General features: G+C 45.2%; 5 protein-coding genes across 5 annotated transcripts; 3 read left to right on the forward strand and 2 right to left on the reverse strand.

The window, feature by feature from the left end:
- Nucleotides 1-4,914: 4,914 nt before the first annotated feature.
- Nucleotides 4,915-5,871, forward strand: flbD (putative MYB family conidiophore development protein FlbD; the record flags this gene model as incomplete). The annotated part of the gene is made up of 1 exon (XM_057215910.1): nt 4,915-5,871. One exon carries the CDS (start codon nt 4,915-4,917, stop codon nt 5,869-5,871), a length of 957 nt encoding a protein of 318 aa, XP_057077793.1.
- A 629-nt stretch (nt 5,872-6,500) lies between these two features.
- On the forward strand, nt 6,501-7,330 carry N7516_003191 (uncharacterized protein; the record flags this gene model as incomplete). Its single annotated transcript, XM_057215911.1, has 2 exons — nt 6,501-6,691; nt 7,153-7,330. Coding segments are annotated over 2 exons (369 nt in total), but the record flags the coding sequence as incomplete, so codon positions are not given.
- Nucleotides 7,331-10,648: 3,318 nt separating this feature from the next.
- On the reverse strand, nt 10,649-12,694 carry N7516_003192 (putative glycosyl hydrolase; the record flags this gene model as incomplete). The annotated part of the gene is made up of 2 exons (XM_057215912.1): nt 10,649-11,733; nt 11,812-12,694. The coding sequence occupies 2 exons, from the start codon at nt 12,692-12,694 to the stop codon at nt 10,649-10,651; spliced, it is 1,968 nt and encodes a 655-aa protein (XP_057077795.1).
- Nucleotides 12,695-13,390: 696 nt separating this feature from the next.
- N7516_003193 (DUF3405 domain-containing protein) lies at nt 13,391-15,912 on the reverse strand (the record flags this gene model as incomplete). Its single annotated transcript, XM_057215913.1, has 7 exons — nt 13,391-13,492; nt 13,562-13,606; nt 13,666-14,205; nt 14,270-14,567; nt 14,624-15,248; nt 15,304-15,515; nt 15,587-15,912. 7 exons carry the CDS (start codon nt 15,910-15,912, stop codon nt 13,391-13,393), a joined length of 2,148 nt encoding a protein of 715 aa, XP_057077796.1.
- A 1,513-nt stretch (nt 15,913-17,425) lies between these two features.
- N7516_003194 (uncharacterized protein) lies at nt 17,426-18,142 on the forward strand (the record flags this gene model as incomplete). The annotated part of the gene is made up of 2 exons (XM_057215914.1): nt 17,426-17,532; nt 17,584-18,142. The coding sequence occupies 2 exons, from the start codon at nt 17,426-17,428 to the stop codon at nt 18,140-18,142; spliced, it is 666 nt and encodes a 221-aa protein (XP_057077797.1).
- Nucleotides 18,143-18,534: the final 392 nt, after the last annotated feature.

Consider the following 18,534-nt stretch of genomic DNA (forward strand, 5'->3'; position numbering starts at 1 on the left):
CCGAGCGAGACCTAACACCAAGATCTGTTAATCGAGACTAACGATAACAGTCAGCCAAGGAAGGTCAAGCCCCAAACAGTGGGGTTGCCGCTGCGTCACGCGCCCCCTTCCCTTCACAGCCCACAAGCCCTAGTCTCACCTTTCCCCTGAAACGAGGCTCGAAGCGGAAAAAGAGGGAGGACCAGAACCATTGGCCCAGGACACTATATAGATTGCGCCCCATTACACTCGGAAAATGCTCGGGCCTGGCACGTCTGGTGGAGATATGGAAATTTTTGCTATGGTATTTGCCCGTGGATGGGCAGGAACTGCTCCGTTCAGGTTCCATCCTGGTACTCACGGTCCTTTTTTTTGTCTTCCGGGAAAAAAGCTGCTATGAGAAGGATGACGGTTTGGCCCCCAAAGTTATTAAAAAATAACAGTAGGATATTAAGGATTTCTCGGGGGTAAATTCATTTCCTCAAGATATGAACAATCATATCCAATCCCGAGGGATTGGGTTCTTTGTCTTTGTACCTTACCTTTTGCGGGAACGATTGAGTTTGGACCGGATAGATAGGGTTGTTGGATTTTGCAGTAGTCGGGCTTCGTATATTGTACTATGTTGTAGGTTATAATATTATTATCCTTGGGATATATTCTACATACTACATACTACATACATTTTCTCATTGAATATTTGCACATGTTATAGTTTTAAACTTAGGAACGGGATCAGGAACTGGATCTTCCAAACTGGTTCGCATCCATATCTTTACAGTTCGGGCGGGGCCTTGATCTGGTCCGTTCCCCATTTCCGTTTTCCCGTTCTCCGACGTAATCGCAAGCTTTTCCAAGGTTGTCAAAATGATTTTACAAATGTAGGTTCAATAGTATACACAGAGAGAGTTGTATTAGTATATGTTCCACAAAGATAATATATTCAAATTTATCTGTGTTACTATACGGAGTATACAAGAGGTAGTGGGATCTGCCGTTTTCAAAATTTACTAAGCAAAAGGATTGTCCCACAGAGTACCAAGTACGAGGTGTGGAGTATGACAGCGTAGGCCCAAACGGTTTCCCACAGATCGGGCACCATGCGAGTGGTCCCCGATATCTAAAGCCCGAGAAGGTGGGCCACCAATCATACACTAGGCTGCGGTGTCATGGCCTTTTGGAGCAAATTCAAATTCAAATTATTTTAATTCATAGACGCTAATTTCAGATGCTAATTTCAGATGCTAATTCAGATTCGAATTTTAACTCAAAGTCAAAATTAATTCCAATTTTAATTTCACAACCTAAATTCAAATTGATATTCATATACTTCCAAGGTTTTGTACGAAGTACATACAGTTGTCTATGCAAGTTGCATCACTTGCCGATTACAGAAAATACTACATAATACTTGCCTGTATTGTACTCCGTAACTCCGGACACCACGGGTTGGTTCAATGTTCCCCCTACACCTCCATTTTCCGTAACGCGTGGATTGTACCTGTATAGTACTCTGAGGATCCACCTCGTGTCGTGTTGATGAACATATCACAAAAGTACAACACATTACCTAAAGGAGAATGAAAACGACTAGGGCAGTCTTAATCCCTGAACACTGCCAATAGCTACAATAATAAATGAGAATCTAGAACGATGGATGATGATGTATGTACTGTACGGAGTACTCCATGCTCCATCTAGCTATAGTTAGTTTCCCCATAGCTTTTAACCCCATAAGCAAATGCGAAACAAATCTCGCAAGTTATACCCAAATCGGGTTACAATATATTTTATTTCCCACGTGACCCCAACGGCGAAAAGGGGGCCACAGGAACACACTGTGCTTGGACCCTCTCTGGGCTGCAAAGCCATGAGGATGGCCCGACAGTCAGGAAGCAGCTGCGAGACCGTTCGCTCCACATTTAGACTTCTTAGTGACGGGTACCCCGTTGAGCTTCAATATCAAACTTCAAGGTTCTTTTTTTACTATATCGATATGGAGATATTCTAGTATTTTATGGGTTCTTGCGATATTAAAATATACTTACTATCTTCTTTTACACTTGATACACTACTTCTCTCTCCCTCAATACCAGCGCTCAAATGCCCTGATCTAAGCTCGAGTGCACGGGGCTACGTGATCAGCGGTGATCCCTGCAGGCCGACAGGGATTTATCTCAAATACTTGCCGTGTTTCTGATTGGCGAACAGACAGGGGGGGAACAATAGTCTACCTTTTGAGTAAACGGTAAAAACAAATAATTAAAAAATAAAATAAAATAAAATAAAATACTGACAGGTCCAATCTCGGGTACACCCTAGTTGATGTTGCATTCCAGGTCGACGGGTTCACCCTTTCAGAAACGGTTTTTCCCAGGAGTACGGAAATCCGATCTGGTTGTCCACACGAGGACTTGTCCACATGGCTACACAAGAAGGTCATGTTTTCCTTTTTACTTTCTAGAACCATGTTTCACACCCCAGAATATACAACCTTGGAAGTAGAAAACACAAAAAAGGGATGGGGGATTAATTAATGTCTTTTTTCTTTTTTCTCCACATTCTTTTTTATTTTGAATCTATAGTATAGACTTGTTGGAATGCTCCAAGCATTAATTAATGGTTAATCTATAAAGACGATGTATATATATATATATATATTTTATCTTCCAATCTGGTGTATGAAATAGATGAAATGATCAAATAAATTAAAGATTTAGGAGACGCCTATACCCGCCTATCCTTAACCGAACTGGCAGTCCCACTAACAATGACAAATACCTGGGGGACCAATCAACATCCTAGTGTATCCATATGGATGCATGTAAGGTCTACCCCTGGAGGAATTAAATTACAATATGTACACTAATTTGGTACATATTGTATGTGGTATGTATGTATTTTACCCTATTCTCACAGTGGCTGTTCACTCTCACCCAAGGTTCGAAGTATACCATCTGGTAAACAAAAAGCAAAAAAAAAAGGTGTGGCTTGCGTTTCAACGGTTTCCACCGGTGGAGATCTCAGCTGCGACATGCCTAACCAGGTAGTCTGGAAACTTCGCACTCGTCGATCTTTCTATTCGATCCACGATCTCTCGCCTTCTGATGCATCCCATCCTTTCTTTTCTGGTACGCCAGTGCTTAGACTGGAAATAGTCTGTGGACTGTGGAAAAGGACGGGAAGAAAAAAATAATAATAATTTAGATTGAGCTAATCCTTGTGCCCAGAGTATCCAGAGTATATCCAGATTGGAATGGATAACGTCACATCCCGTGTCTTTGCAGTTGTATACAACATAGTACCTTTTTTGGTCTCCCTTGGCATCGGGATTAACGAAATCCATTTCTGTTTTAGTTCACATTTCCCCTTCCTAGGCGTCATGGAGAGGATCCACGGTCAACTGTCAGTGACAGGTGGCAGGTGGCCCATGCGGTTTTATTTCTTTTTTTTATTTCAATTATTTATCGTTCTTTTCCTTGAAATGGATTTTATGATATTAATTAGTGACCATTTTGATCCGGATTAAGGGAACTTCGATCTTCATCTCGAAAACCAGGAAAGCAAGTCCGGGTTTAAGCCATATGAAAGACAGGCTGCAAGGCATATATCAAATATACAAATTCCCAAGCCAATAGTATGAACACCAAGATATAGAATAATAATCCATGTAATGATAATTAATGTAAAATAGATAATATGAATTTTAAAAAAATGAACTCCGATCTGGGTCATCAAGGATAGCTCGGTGTTGTTCGGGGAGGCTGAAGCTTTTCCTGTCATCGCACGGAGGCACCGATTTCCCCATACTATTGAATCCAAAAAAGGGATAAAATCCAAAAATTCCAAGGTTGTATTGTATCTTCACGGGGAACAGGAATTTGTCAATCCTAACTCGGTCCACCGGTCCACTCGTGGATCTTCGCGAGGTCGAGAAGGAACCCTGGTTGAACCAATGAAATGTCGGACTTGACCGATAGAATAAGGATCTGGTATAAATTGAGGGGAAAGTGTTGTGCATGGCTGGCTGAGTGGGAATCTGGGACTGTCTACGGAGTAACCGCTTGTCATTCGGAAGCTAGATCTGCCCCTGGCTGTTTTTGGTTTTTGACCCCTTTCTAGTACTCCGTACATAGTTGTTTTACTTAGATTGATTTTTTTGGGTTGTTATTGTCATTGTATATGAATGTAGCTATAATTACTTTTTAGGTTATAGAAGGAAGAAAGTCTTTGAAGCTATGGAATACACTTACTATATCTAGAACTGAAGGAAAGTTGCTTTTTTTTTCTTATGTTACCATGGCCATGGGAATCGAATTAAGAGGATATATATAAAAAATAAATATAAAATAAATAAAAGAAAATATATAAAAAGAAAAAGAAAATCCCAAAAAAGAAAACAGTGAAGGCCATGGATGATTTGGAATTCCAGCAACGGGGCTCAGGGTCGATCACTCCGATCTTTTTCTGTTTTACGCGTCTTTCCTCAGCCCGAATTCCCGGGTGGTACTGAAGATCCCAACGGAGCATTTTTCCACTCCCCACGATCTATAGATTACAATAGTCTGTATTATTATTTTATTATTTTATTATTTATTATAATATTTTATTTATTTTATTATTATATATATATATATATATTATTATATTAATTATATTACCCTTTAACCTGTATTATCCCGAACTGTCAGCTCCGAGATCTTGGATCGTGATCTTCCATAGCGGGACCTGTGTTTTTTTTTTCTTTTGGACCCGTCCCCCTGGTACTTAAAAAGACCTTGACAACTGACTATAATAACCTCTTCATCTACTTCTTATACTTTTTTTTATACTTCCTCTAACTATCAACATCCTCTCTCTCTCTCTCTCTCTATCTCTATCTCCATCCGTCCTATTTATCCTCTAATATCTACTCCACTCTACTCCACTCTCAAAATGCCTGCTTCACACCGTCGTGGTCCTTGGGTCCCAGAGGAAGACCAACTCCTCACTCAACTGGTTCGCGAACAAGGCCCAAACAACTGGGTTCGCATCTCTCAACACATGCATTACCGCTCACCCAAGCAATGTCGCGAGCGTTTCCACCAAAATCTCAAGCCTTCGCTAAACAGAGAGCCAATCTCCGCCGACGAAGGTCTGATGATCGAGCGCATGGTCAACGAAATGGGAAAGCGCTGGGCTGAGATCGCCCGCCGTCTGGGAAACCGCAGCGACAACGCAGTCAAAAACTGGTGGAATGGAAGCATGAACCGCAAGAAGCGCGGCCTGTCTACCCCCACCACCTCCCGCACTTACACAGGCCGCATCGAGGCTCCTTACACCCGCGCTTCAGCAATGAGCCCAAGCCGCTCCCGTTTCTCCAGCTCTTCTGCTTCTTCTCGCCCCTCATGGACAGAGTCCATCGAGACCGTCATCTCTGAACAATACTCCCACTCCCGCAGAGAATCACTGGCTTCTTCCGCCCGCCAGCTCTCCCCCATCTACACCCTTCCCTCCATCAACCGACCAATCGAAACTCCCCTCACCTCGCCCGCTTTCTCAGAGGCTTCACACTCTACCTCCTGCGAGCCGCCTTCTATGGTCTCAGACCACAGCTCCGTCTGCTCTTCTTCACCCCGCACTTTCCCCTCCCCGCAACTCCTGCCTTTGCCTGTCGACCTGCGCTCGCAGTACGAGATCCGGAGGCCCAGTGTCCATGTTCTCGAGGACTCGCCCAGTTATCCAGCCCGCTCCCTAGAGTCTTTGTCAGAGATCGCCTCTACACAACGCTGGATGGGCCACCAGCCTACTCTAGCTTCATGGCACCAGCCTACGGACTTGCCCAAGACTTGGATCTCCAGACCTGAGCCTGCTCGTGACACTCGCATGGGAGTGAGTAACTTGCTCAACTGAACAAAATCATGGAGAAAAAAAAAAAAAAAAAAAAAAATGCATATGCATCCATCATGATCTTTACGAGTCTCATTTCTCAAATCTGTTTTTTTTCCCTTGCTCTATACTCCTGATTCCCCTTCGCGCTCGGGTCCACCGATGGAACCCTTCTTGTACATTTCAAAAGCTCGATTTTCTTTGTGTCTATGTTCTCTAATAGGGAGTTATTTATGATTTTCTTTTGTATACTCTTAATGTGTGTATTACCATGGTTCGGATCCTGAAACTCTGTTCTTCTGGCCTTTTGAGGCTCGGTTATACGTTGAATTATTATCCTTTTCTTTTTTTTATATACTCTTTTTTAACTCTTGTGTTTGGTTAGGCACGCAATTTGGAGAAATTGGGCTCCATTTCTGCTTGGATGGCATAATACCCTGGTTATAGTCCTGATCTAAGTCTAATAATAATATTCAACAATTCTATACTACATTACATACCACCATTTTATTTCTTACCCGAACATTCATTGCTAACAGAATACCCCAAGTCGTACATATACCAAATTCAAAACGAAAAAAAAAAAAAAAAAAAAAGACTTTTGTACTCCCACACGTCCCTTGTTCCAGCCAGCCTTTCATCTAATATTGCAGGCATTGACAGGGAATGCAGATCCACAGCCTTCCAACCGTTTCACTATCCCCTTTGCACGGGTCCCCATGAGGAATGCGCCACCGGACACACGCTGTGCTCACGAGGACGGACGCAAGGGATACCAGAGCATGAGGCCTGGTTCTGGTTCTGGTTCTGGTCAGGGCCTAAGCACGGAAGTAAGGACCCACCCGTTTGTCTGACAAGGCAAGGTTAGGGGATTCGGAGAACACAATGGAAACATGTGTGTGGTGATAGAATGTAGATTGGAACAAGATGTAAGTGGGACTGTTGCAGATGACTACAACATACATACGACATAACTAGTTAGTTAAGATAGGTTATGCACATGTACACTAGACTTCGGCTAGTTAGGGGAGGGTCGGGTGTACACGATGTAGGTAGTTACTATTTAGTCCAAGGGAAAACTGGTGAGTTGGTGTTGGTGCTAGTTAGTTATGGTAACTAATTGTCTGCATTCAGACCCAGATCACGACCAGGAGACGTCATGTAATGCATACATGTGCATAATGCATAACCCATGAACTCGTCCTGCACGGTGACAGACAAGATCCAGATTCAGAAGCAGAACTAGAACCTAGACCCCGAACCTGGACATCAGAGACATGACACGCACTCCTACACCTCTCACAGGAAGCTGAAAAAAGAAAAACAAAAAACAAAAAACAAAGAAGTCTATTCGAGAGATTCGTCCGCGTCTGCAGGAGAAAATGGAAAATCAAACGGTCTGGCACCGTCCACAACCCCTCCCGTCCCGATCTGGAATATGATTGACACAGGAATCCCACGTCCATTCACAGCCAAGGAATAATGGAAGATATGGTATAGACAAGTCCAAAGATAGTCTAATACAACCCACTAAGTACAGTATACAATAGAAGAGCGAGAGCGAAAGACTGAAAAAAAGTATAAACGGGAAGAACCATATCCAGTAGTTAGTATGGGGAGCTAGGATTGTGTACGCCACACGAGCAAGGTAACTACCTAGTTAGTTATTATATCTCGACACTACTTTTCACCAAGTGCACCATGATATTTTTTTCCCGCCTATCCGCCCCATTTGGGCTCTGTATGAAAAACCCGCTATGCTACTGGCTGCTGTCGTAGCCAGATAATGCAGTAATGCAGGTTGGTTTTCGCTCGGATCGCCCAGGACGGGATGAGCGTTTGGGATGAGTCGGTGGCCAATCAGTGGAAGGGTCGCAATGCATAAGGACGGATTGGTCACCTTCTGACGGGATGAACGGCGGGGCTCTCAGGTGGGGGATTTGGTCGGTCTTGCATGGATCGTGGAGTTCGTGCATGTACGCAGTTGAGTATGCATCTCGTCTTTTTTGTTTTTTTGTTTTGTTTTTTTTGTTTCTCTTTTGTCGGGTTGGGCTTTCCGCTTTCCCCGTGAGGCGGTTTTTTTTTGGTGTAGGTTAGACCTTGGCTGTTGAGATTTTGGTATCTTGTTATTTTGTATTTTATTGTAATAACCGAGTTTTGGCCGTTTCAGAGTGGTTTTATCATTTATCATTTTATTTTATTTTCGTCTTTCTGATTTTCTCGTGTCAAGTCTGTTTCCCTTTTTGGCTTTTTGGCCGTCCACTATATGTGATTATGATTCTATGATATCGAATTTTTCCAAGACAACATTGAAGACTGGCACACCTAGAAGTGCCATATATAACAAAAAAATGCCAGCCAGCCAGCTATCACTTCCACACACCATGCGCTCTGTTCAGCTCGAGACTATTGAAGTGATCGGGTATTGTGTACCAAAGATCTACCGAATCAGATTGGGTAGATTGCCTTCCAGTGTGATAGGGCAACAGTAGTTCAGTCAATCAGGACTGATTACATGTGATATTAATTTGTAGATACAAGGTAACCCTGGTACTTCAACATTGACATTGTCAAGGATCTGCAGGTTCCCAGAACGTATGTATTTTGAATCTTTTAGCCTAATTCCCAGTCTGACTGCATACCGTACTGACATCCATACATCCACACATCCACACATCCATACTTGTGTTTACCTGCTTTCTGTGGATCCAAACGGGATACGGACCATGGAACTCACACGGGAGAAAACTTTGCTATCATCCATGGATGGTTACAATTTACAATTTACCATTTTCATTTTACCTGGTAGGGATATGATCCTGGTAGTTGTTTTATTTTACTCTTTCTTACACACAAAGAAAACCCGAATCCCAAGAAAAAAAAAAAGCCCCCATGAAACTCTAATTCCTTCCGAGGGCATAGGGCAAAGAAAGTTCAATGACTGCCGTTAACACTGCCCTGACCACCACACGGCACCTGCACAAGATGACAAAAATGGAAAACGGCGCCAAGGCCAGATCGGATCGGTTTTCGGTTTTTCTTAGCTGAAACGAGCCGTTGGAGTGTCGCTCCGCTACTGTGGGTATTAAACGCAGCACCTACCATGGCAGGAGAAGGGAAGGGTCAGGGGTATACCGCAATATACGGAGTAGGAATACCAAACACAAACTTACCTAGGTAGGTATAATTTTGACTGTTCCTTCCATGGTTTGACATACAACATACGGAGTACGCACGTTGGAACTCGATCCATGGATCCATTCTCCTACCGTTGAGTTCCAAGTTGCTGGATTTTGGTGATCGACGGCCCATATCGCCTTATAGAGCGAGCAGTCTTGCTGGGCTCAATTTTGGGATCCATTCGTATGCGCAAACGCGATCGAGATCGAGATTGAGATTTGTATTTCGGCAAAACTGCCAGACTATTGGGCAGCAGTTCGGTACCTTCATATACCGCCTTGTATCCTCTCTCAACTATTATTCACTTGGATATGAAGATTAATTAATTACATATTATATTGCATTCTAAAATTAAACTATCAATCTCTACTCCGTATGTATATTGCATGTCTATCAATGCTGATGGCATCTCCGTATACAATATAGTTTTAATAACCGCCCTATGTAATACCTCCCTCTGATTGGCTCCACGGAGAATCTCGGTGCAATCAAACACCAACCCCAAGACAGCTTTAGCGCCAAAAGGTACCCGCCTGTCGGTACAGACCTCGGGAGCTGCCCAGCCTCGTGAGAGCCCTTCCAAGGTTTTTTCTTTTACGCTTCCCGTCCCCTGACCATACCCGCGGCGAAGATGAGTGCTTTGCAAATTCCCGTTCTTCGGGACTTTCCCGAAACCAAAGCCTCAATTTCCACCGTTATGTACTAGGTAAACACCCCTAACCACAGATTGAGCTCTTCACTTTCCTTTCCGGGAACTGGCTCCGGTGGTGGCGGTTTGTTTGACAGGGTTTCAGATTACAGGGTGGTTGTTTCTTTTTTTTAATGTCGTTTTTGATGGCTCTTTCTTGTTCGGGATACTCTTTCTATCTTGGGTGGTTACTTTATTTTATTATTAATTTGATACCGGAGAAGGTTTCTAACGGTTGCGTGATTGTTTCCAATCGGATTTTGAGTTTCGATGGGCTTCGATGCATAAGTGGAGTTTTTGGTTTATGACTGATTGCTGCCTTGGGCATCTATCGTTGTGCGTATATGCAACCTGCAACTTCAGGGGCTGTTTTTGTCGCCAACAATTAGTATAATTGACATAGTCCTTCCTAATATGTAATTATCAGGACTTGGATTTGTCTTATTTGTCTGAACTGGATACTCCGTAGATAGTCTGCTAAGCTAAACTCTTGGCAATGACAGCTTGGCTGGAAGGAATAGAGGATGTTTGCTATCTAGTGCGCTGTACGCGCTTGTATTCGGACAACTTGCAAGCTCAGGGGCTTGATGCTGCGGCAAGTTGGTATAATTGATATGGCCCTTCCTAATCCAGTTAGGGGATTCGATATCCAAGGTTGTCTTGATTGGGTATATAGTTTGCTGGGATAACACTTGGCAACGGCGGCCTGACTCGAAGGAATGTCAGATGTTTGATATCTAGTACAAACTTGGAAGGAGACTTCGTGCTTTGGCCACTCTGTGCGGTAACATTCTGCTGCCATAGCTAAATAGGAGAGAAAACAGAAAAGGAGGGGGCTAGATCACTATAGCCCAGTCTTTTTGAAGCAGGGGAGCAGAATTGTATGACCGAAGTCGATACGGCTTGCGAAGTCTTCCATCCCAAGTCCACCATTTACTGACGAACAAAGACAGGCATACTCTCAATCGGACATTCGGTCTCAACATCGCGGCCGCCCTCAAACACCGTATCTTTGTCATCCCAGAGCTTCCACGATGCCCCAGCCGGCAAATAGGCCTTGATCTTGCGCTGACCTGGCTCCAGCACAGGTACAACCAAGTACTTCGACCCAAACATATACTGCGTCTCAACCTCCCAAGCCCGGTCATCCAACGGGAATTCATAGAACAAAGTCCTCATTACAGGTGTCCCCTTTTCATGAGCCTCCCGCATGATCCCCCGCGTGTACTCACGAAGTTGCTCACGAATCCCAATATACCGTTTACAGATTTCATAAACCTCATCTCCATATGACCAGATCTCATTATCTGCCCCGCTAGCCGTCGGCTGTCCCTCCGGCTTCGGCTCACGGTCACCATGCAGTCGCATAACCGGACAGAACGCTCCCCACTGGAACCATCTCGTGAATAGCTCGCGGAACACAGGGTCGTCTGGGTTTCCACCGTGGAAGCCACCGATATCTGTCGTCCACCACGGGATCCCAGCTAGTCCCATATTCAGGCCTGCTGCGAGTTGGTTGCGGAACGAGCTCCACGATGACGCGATGTCGCCACTCCACACCAGCGCTCCGTACTTCTGGCTGCCTGCCCATGCGCACCGCAGGAGGTTGACTATGTTCGTTTGGCCCTCTGCAGTCATGCCTTCGTAGAACCCCCGTGCGTACTCCTTCGGGTAGGTGTTTCCGATCTGCAGGTTGCTGCCAGCGTGGTAGCGGTAGATGTCGAAGTCGTAGATTGAGTACTCGGGCTCGGCTTCATCGAGCCAGAATGTTTTGATTCCTATGTCGTAGTAGTTCTGCTTGGCTTTGCTCCAGATGTACTTCCGGGCGGCTGGGTTTGTCGCGTCGAAGTGTGTGATGTCGCCGTCGCATTGCATCGCTACGCGCATGCCGCGGTCGTGGCGGATCAGCAGTCCTTGTTCGAGCATCTCTGGGAAGTTCTCAGATGCGTTTTCAACGGTAGGCCAGATGGAAACCATGAGCTCGACTTTGAGCTCTTTGAGCTCCTTGACCATGGCCTCTAGAATCGGACATTGTCTGTTAGTCGATCTTTCTATCGAAGGGATATAAAATAAAATAAACGAGAATGATAACTTACTGGGATCTGGCCAGAACTCCGGATCAAAGCTCCATTCTCCTTGATGCTTCCAATGGAAGAAGTCAATAACAATCAAATCTAGAGGAACCTCGCGACGCCGGTGCTCGCGCGCAATATTGAGCAGTTGCTCTTGGTTCGTGTAGCGGAGTTTGCACTGCCAAAAACCAAGACCATATTCCGGCATCATAGGAACATAACCTGTTACTTTGGCATATGCTTCTTCAATTTTCGCCGGAGTGTCACCCGCCACAACCCAATAGTCCAATGCCTTGGTCGAGTACGCTTCGAAGCTCATGACATTTGTCCCCAGTACCGCTCGTCCGATGCCGGGGTTATTCCAGAGGAAGCCGTAGCCGAGCGACGAAACTGCAAAAGGAACACTGGCCTGGGAGTTACGATGTGCCAGCTCAAGGTCTGTACCTTTCAGGTTCAGGTAGGGCTGCTGATACTGCCCCATACCGAAGATCTTCTCTTTATGATCGAGAGACTCGAACCGCATAGTGAGGTGGTAGTCGCCGCCCAGGATTGGACGCAGCTCGCGAGCTTCGACGGTCAACGCACTGCACTTGGGGTCCATTGGGTCCTGGCGGTGGCGGGCATACTCTTCAAGGAGTTTGTTTCCCTTCGAATCATAGATGATAATTTTTCCCCTGCGTGACACGGTTGCTTTGATGTTGCCATTGGTGATAGTCGCTTCTTGGTCAGCGGATATCTCGATGCTTGGGCTTGGGTTGGGTGGCTTGGAGGAAAGAGCCCAATCTTCCGTTGGAATTGACGCCTGTCGCGTTGCACGCACACGGAAGGCATTCTCGCCCCATGGCTGCACCCAGAGGATGTGGTCGTCGAAACGGAAGACGAGCTTGTCGTCTTCGGCGTAGAGCATTTTGGTACACGAGATTGTTAGCGTTGGTTAATCTGCTGTTTTCTGATGGAAGCAAGAGGCGATTTGTGCTAAACAGATGAGCAGTCTGGTTCAAACAACCGGGCATTAAGTATTGAGGGAATGGCATGGTACCCCTCACCATGCAATCCTAATGCTGTGTCATAGCTATTTACGATGAGAAGTACAGCAGATCCACTGCACGAAGTACCAGTAACAACACTCATTTGTCCCAGAGGACTTCTGAGAGGTCTCAGAGGTGGTGAGGTGGAGATCCGTACCTTTAAACGCCTTGAAATCATAGGTAGCATCTATCGCGAGTTTAGCCTGAAGTTGACCTTCCATATAAAGCAAGGACATAACTCCGCGTCTTCCAAAAGAGGAAATTCCATTCATCTAAACATACATTGGTTCGGATAATAGTATTATATAGGAAAGACTGGTGCTAATATAAAGCGTTCTTGCATGAATTAATTTGTATAGACTCAAGTTATCTATTTCAGATGTAGAAAGTAGATATCTAACTTATATTCTATATTATATTGTGATTATATTATACTTAACTTTATCTATATCCATATCTTTCTGGATTCAACATCGCACCTTTTCATCTCCGAACTAGGTCCATGGAGTACAACACTTCGTTTTGTCCTGCGCGGAAACAGAGAAGTGCAAAGGACGACGAGCCAAGAAGACATTTTAGACTGGAACTGCCATTCCTGGCCCCTTCTTTTCCGCTGTATTCTTGACCGTGTGCAGTAACATGGATGGAAAACACAGTGGACCATATAAATCCTCTCGCTGGAAGAACATGACCGTCAGCCTACCTATCCTAATATTCTCATGTCTGGACAGGACTGTAAAACTCACCAAGTCGCCGCTCTCGAACCAGTTCCGGCCTTGAGGATCCTGGTGCTAAAAATAACAAGGCAAGAGATTAGAGCTGCAACGCAGACACAACCAATGAGACTCACATAGCTTCCATCAGCAAATTGGTTAGGATCAATCCTGTAGCCCAACCATCTCCGATAAAGGTCTTCCGCAGTCTGTGTTGTGAACATGTAAGACAGCCGGTACAAGATATGATCCCAACGGTGATTCCAGTTCCAGGCACTATCATCGCCACCGTTGATTTTCTCGGGTTGACCAGGGTTTAAAATCCGACCAAGTTCCTTTGATGACCATTTCCCGTCAACATAAACAGGATGGGGTACGTGCACGGCTTTAAGTCCATGCCAGAGAGCTAGCGTAGGAGCTGTCATCTCAGAAGCTAAGCCGATGCCCCGTTGGTTTATCTCGTGCATTTGCTGCACTAGATTTTTCGATACCCGTCCTATAGCAACAGGCGATGCGCGTCGTGGAACGTCTCCTGAAAGTCCCCATAGTGTATTGACGAATGTCCACTGCGTGTCGGTAGGGTCGAACATTGGTAAAAAGGTGATAAGATCTGCTTCTTCGCCGACACCCCATTCATATTTGTCTTCTTCTGGGGATTTAACGGGGGGGCTTTGGGCCTACTGGCGTCATCTGAGCGAGCGTTAGTCCCATAGGCATTATCTGAGAAAGAGTTAGGCCTACCGGTGTCAGTTGTGAAGGGATACCATTAGGTCCCCAGACACTTCCACGGCCCTTCATAGTGGAGCCGACCATCCTTGTAAAGTCTCGCCAGGTCCCATATGTGCCTGGGATGTAGAAATATGCATTCCGCTCCCAGAGGTATCTTCGTGCCTGCCTTTTTGCGAATTCGGCGGACTTCTCGAGGAAGTGGTAGACATGACCGGTGAATTTAGAATCCATTTCTAATTGCCAGTAATAATCAAAGTCTTGGAACGATTGAGAGAAAATCTGGACTGGCTGCCAGTATTGGTGTGTCGTGCTATAAAGGTATTAAGCGCCAAAGAATTAAGAACTGTAAGAGATGTGGTACTATACCTATGCTCATCGACGCCGGGATACCATGACTCCAACGTCTGGTCATTAAAAAGGACGGCCATTTCTTGGAACTCGCGTGGAATGAAGCGAGACTTGAGACTTCGCATTGCCTCCGCATCCTCTATATTAATTGGGATGCTCGCGTCTTTCACATGGCATAAGATGATAACTTCATATTCGGCACCAGAGTGCAATGATAGTTCCATGACCAGGGACCGAACACTCTGCTTAAGGTTGTCGGTCCATTCCATGTCATGCCATGTACGTAGGACGACCGCAGATCTTGTTTTATGCCGTGGCTCAGATGGTGTGGTATTAGATTGTCCCCGGCGGAGATTCATTGTAGGAGAGCGAGAGATGGGGCGAGCTGGAAGGATGTGCTGGATAGGGCGCGGTTGAGTTTGGCTCTGGGTGTATCGACCGGCATTTCTCTCGAAGCATTGTGCTTGGAGTGACCCCCAGTTGACCTCGTTCCAGTTGGTTTGTACTGGACCCTTAGAGGCGGAGACGGGGTGGTTGGTATAGTTATCGTAGCCGTAGGTACGCAATCGAGAGAAGCGATCAGAACAGACATATGCATCGAGCCCTGTTGCCGCATACGAGCCAAGCAATGGAGGAGGGAATTCTATTGAAGTAACGTGTTAAAGATGATTCAAAATGTGCGGAGAGCTTAGACTTACTCTCTGGAATACCAGGATACACAGACATCATGTCGTCCGCGCTCGAGCGACTTAGAAGCCTTCCCCCAGGACCAGCACACGCTTGAAAGCTCCCTAAAGACACTTTGCGCCACTCATCTCCGTTGTAGTCTGGGTATGGGTCATAAACGAAAGGGCCATCACCATTTCCATGTGTTAATGTCAAGGTTCCGCCGCGATAGAAATTCCCTTCTCTGTAAAGAGAAAGTTAGAAGAAAAGGATTCAAATACAAGACAGGAGCTATGGAGCCAGTTCCCAACATACCGGACGTCACGTAATGTCCCAAGCCCAATAGGTTCATGGGCAAATGGCGCAGTATCATCTTGTGGCCTCACTTCGCGTAAACTACTGGCTGTTATATCTCCCGGGCGGATGACGGGTAACCTTGAATGTTCTACATCAGGCGATGAATTAAAAGAAGGATACGACCAATGGTCTTCTTGCCTGTGAGTTGAAATGCTGCTCAGGATGAGCAACAATAGAATTGCCAATATTGTGTAATAATATGCCCGATGCTGACGGCGGAAGACGTTCAGGCAAGGCCAGGAAGGAAGAATTGGATAGCTTGCAATTTTCATTGTGGACGCCATTATGGCGAAACCAGCAAAGAGAATATAGAGAAACCAAACCAACGAGAATTGACAGGCCGAGCCTTTGCATAATAGCTCAAGCAAAGCTTGGAAGCAAACAAAGGGTCTTAGTAGAGCTGAGGCTGAGTCTGCAAAATTAGGTACCTACTACATTGTACTCCGTACATTGGAGACAGGGCTTTTTATTTACGCCCATGGGCGACACGCCCGTGTTCACAACAGGGTATATATAGATATCTTACTGGTAGTAGCAACCACTGGTTGTGGGGCCTACAGGGTTCAAGGGTACAAGCTCGTAAAACTAGTGATAATTAGGTATATGTTGAATGTACATAGCCCAAATGAAAGTTCCGCTGATTCCGGCCCAATTTAAAATATGCGCCTTTATGTTGTAGGAGATTGGATCATTCCTTCACGATGTACTCACTCCTCACAAACAAAACCCAAGGTATACATGTACCTACAAATACTAGTTAACTATGTCAGATAACTACACATTCCTACCATTATTGAATCGGCTCCAGATTTTGTTTTTAATTATTAGGATTAAGGTCTAAAATTAGCTTATTTAGTCTCAGAAGAGAAACAGAATAGATTAACACACACCTAGTAAACCACATGAGTGTTCTCGCCCCACATAGCGGCTAGTTATGGCTATCTCCCGAGGCCCCCAACTTTCACAAAAGTACAGACGGTCCTCGGGCCTTTTACATGTATTGGTTATGGATGTTGAGATTCAGCTACAACATGCGGAGTAGACGTGTTCACTGCATATGTAAAGCACCCAATCCTTCGCCCCACTCAAGCGGGTTAACTCGTGTTCTGAGTGGTGTTCGGCATCAACTAGCCCCCATCACAGGAATTTCTAGCCAAAGTTGAAATAATCCATGTGTGTGAATCACTATCTACATAGATAGCGAAAGAAAATAGGTCCAAGATCGAAGCCCAATGGGCCCCAAAAGCCCTAAACAATAGTGAGTAATACACAGTTTGAATACACAGTTGGACTCCCTAATAGCAGAGTTTGATGTGGCCAACAAGTCTGGCGCTACACAGTCTGAGAGTAAAAGAAGAGCCTCGCGAGCTGACAGGGATCATAAATTATCAGGGGCCATGGACCTGCATTTAATTTTGAGGCTGGGTGGCCGAACTATCCAGTAGTAAGCTATAGTGGACGATAGTAATCTTATTTGTAAATAGCCCTAAGAAAATACATAACCCCAGCCCCGAGGTCGCTACGTTCCCCTTTTATCATCAGTATTATAGCTCCTTTCTCCCTCTTCCGACTTACAAGCGGTGCGCACCAATATATTAGAGCGACGTCAATCAGGTACTCTGCCCATATGGGAAGCTGGTCTCTATTTAGAGGCCTTGCCCTTCAGCTCAGCCTTCTATGTCTTATTGTCCCGATTAGAGCCGCCAACAAATGCTACTATCCCAACGGGGATGAAAGCACAGATACACCATGCTTCTTTGACGGGAACATCTCGCACTGCTGTGCATCAAGTGCAATATGCCTTACGAACAAATTATGCTTGTCTTTGGACGAGCCATATCATCTTTCACGCGGAAGCTGCACCGATCCAGACTGGAGGAGTGGGAATTGCCCTACAATATGTAGTAAGTTTCAATGCCTTGAAATCATAAGTAGTCAAATCTATGATTATTTAGTGAATCCATACTAAACTCCCTGTTAACAGAGGATGCTCAACAAAGTTCTGGCGCCGCTGTTGTTCCGTTGAATACCACCGGCCCAGATCCTACATTTTGTTGTAATTCCTTGTTCACCAATAAAACATCCGGAGACCTGATATGTGGTTACGTTAAAGGTTTACCACAAACACCTTTTACGGTCGCTAATGGTACTGCCATCCCTGGTGTTGCGGCTCTGTCGGACTTGGTGAAGGGATCCAACGATACTTCTTCTACGGTGGCAAATGATACCAGCACCTCTAGAACTGGTTCATCTATAACGAGCAATAATTCCAATGACGTGGCGATAGGAGCAGGAGTTGGCGTCCCCCTTGGGGTAGTTGCTCTTCTCTCTATTGGCTGGGCCCTTTGGGAAAGGAGAAAGAGAAAGCGTGCGTCTCTTCTGGCCCAACCAGTCCACATGGATCCACTTCATCCATACCAACCTGTTACCAATGACCGCAATTTTGGGGTGAGCGAGCTGGGTGCATATACAGCCAAACCAGCCGAGCTCAACCAGAACCAGCTTCGAGGCTAGGTCGGTACAACACGACAGAACAGAACATATATAACAGAACACATACGATAGAACATGAGTATCTGAGGTCTTGGGATGGCTACGTGGAATTACTATGGTGTGTTACTATCCTTTCGGGAGATATCTTGCTATGTACTTAACATATTCTATCTTTGGTGGGCACCTCATAGTCTTTACTGACTACTACCTACTAAATCCCAAATTTAATACCTTTTTTTTTTCCAAGTCTTAGGATTTCAAAGAGACTTCTAGACATGTCCTACAAAGGGAGTTCTTTGGAACAGAACCCACATAGTGTCATAACTATAGCAGAGTGGATGTTCTTTAGGGCTCCCCGGAGGATGAAACAAGCTAAATGTCGCGGCAAGTCGAGACCATACATTCCCAAGAGT

The sequence above is a fragment of the Penicillium verrucosum genome, assembly GCF_028828655.1.
Source record: "Penicillium verrucosum strain IBT 35672 chromosome Unknown utg000001l_segment0_segment0, whole genome shotgun sequence".
Lineage (NCBI taxonomy): Eukaryota > Fungi > Ascomycota > Eurotiomycetes > Eurotiales > Aspergillaceae > Penicillium > Penicillium verrucosum.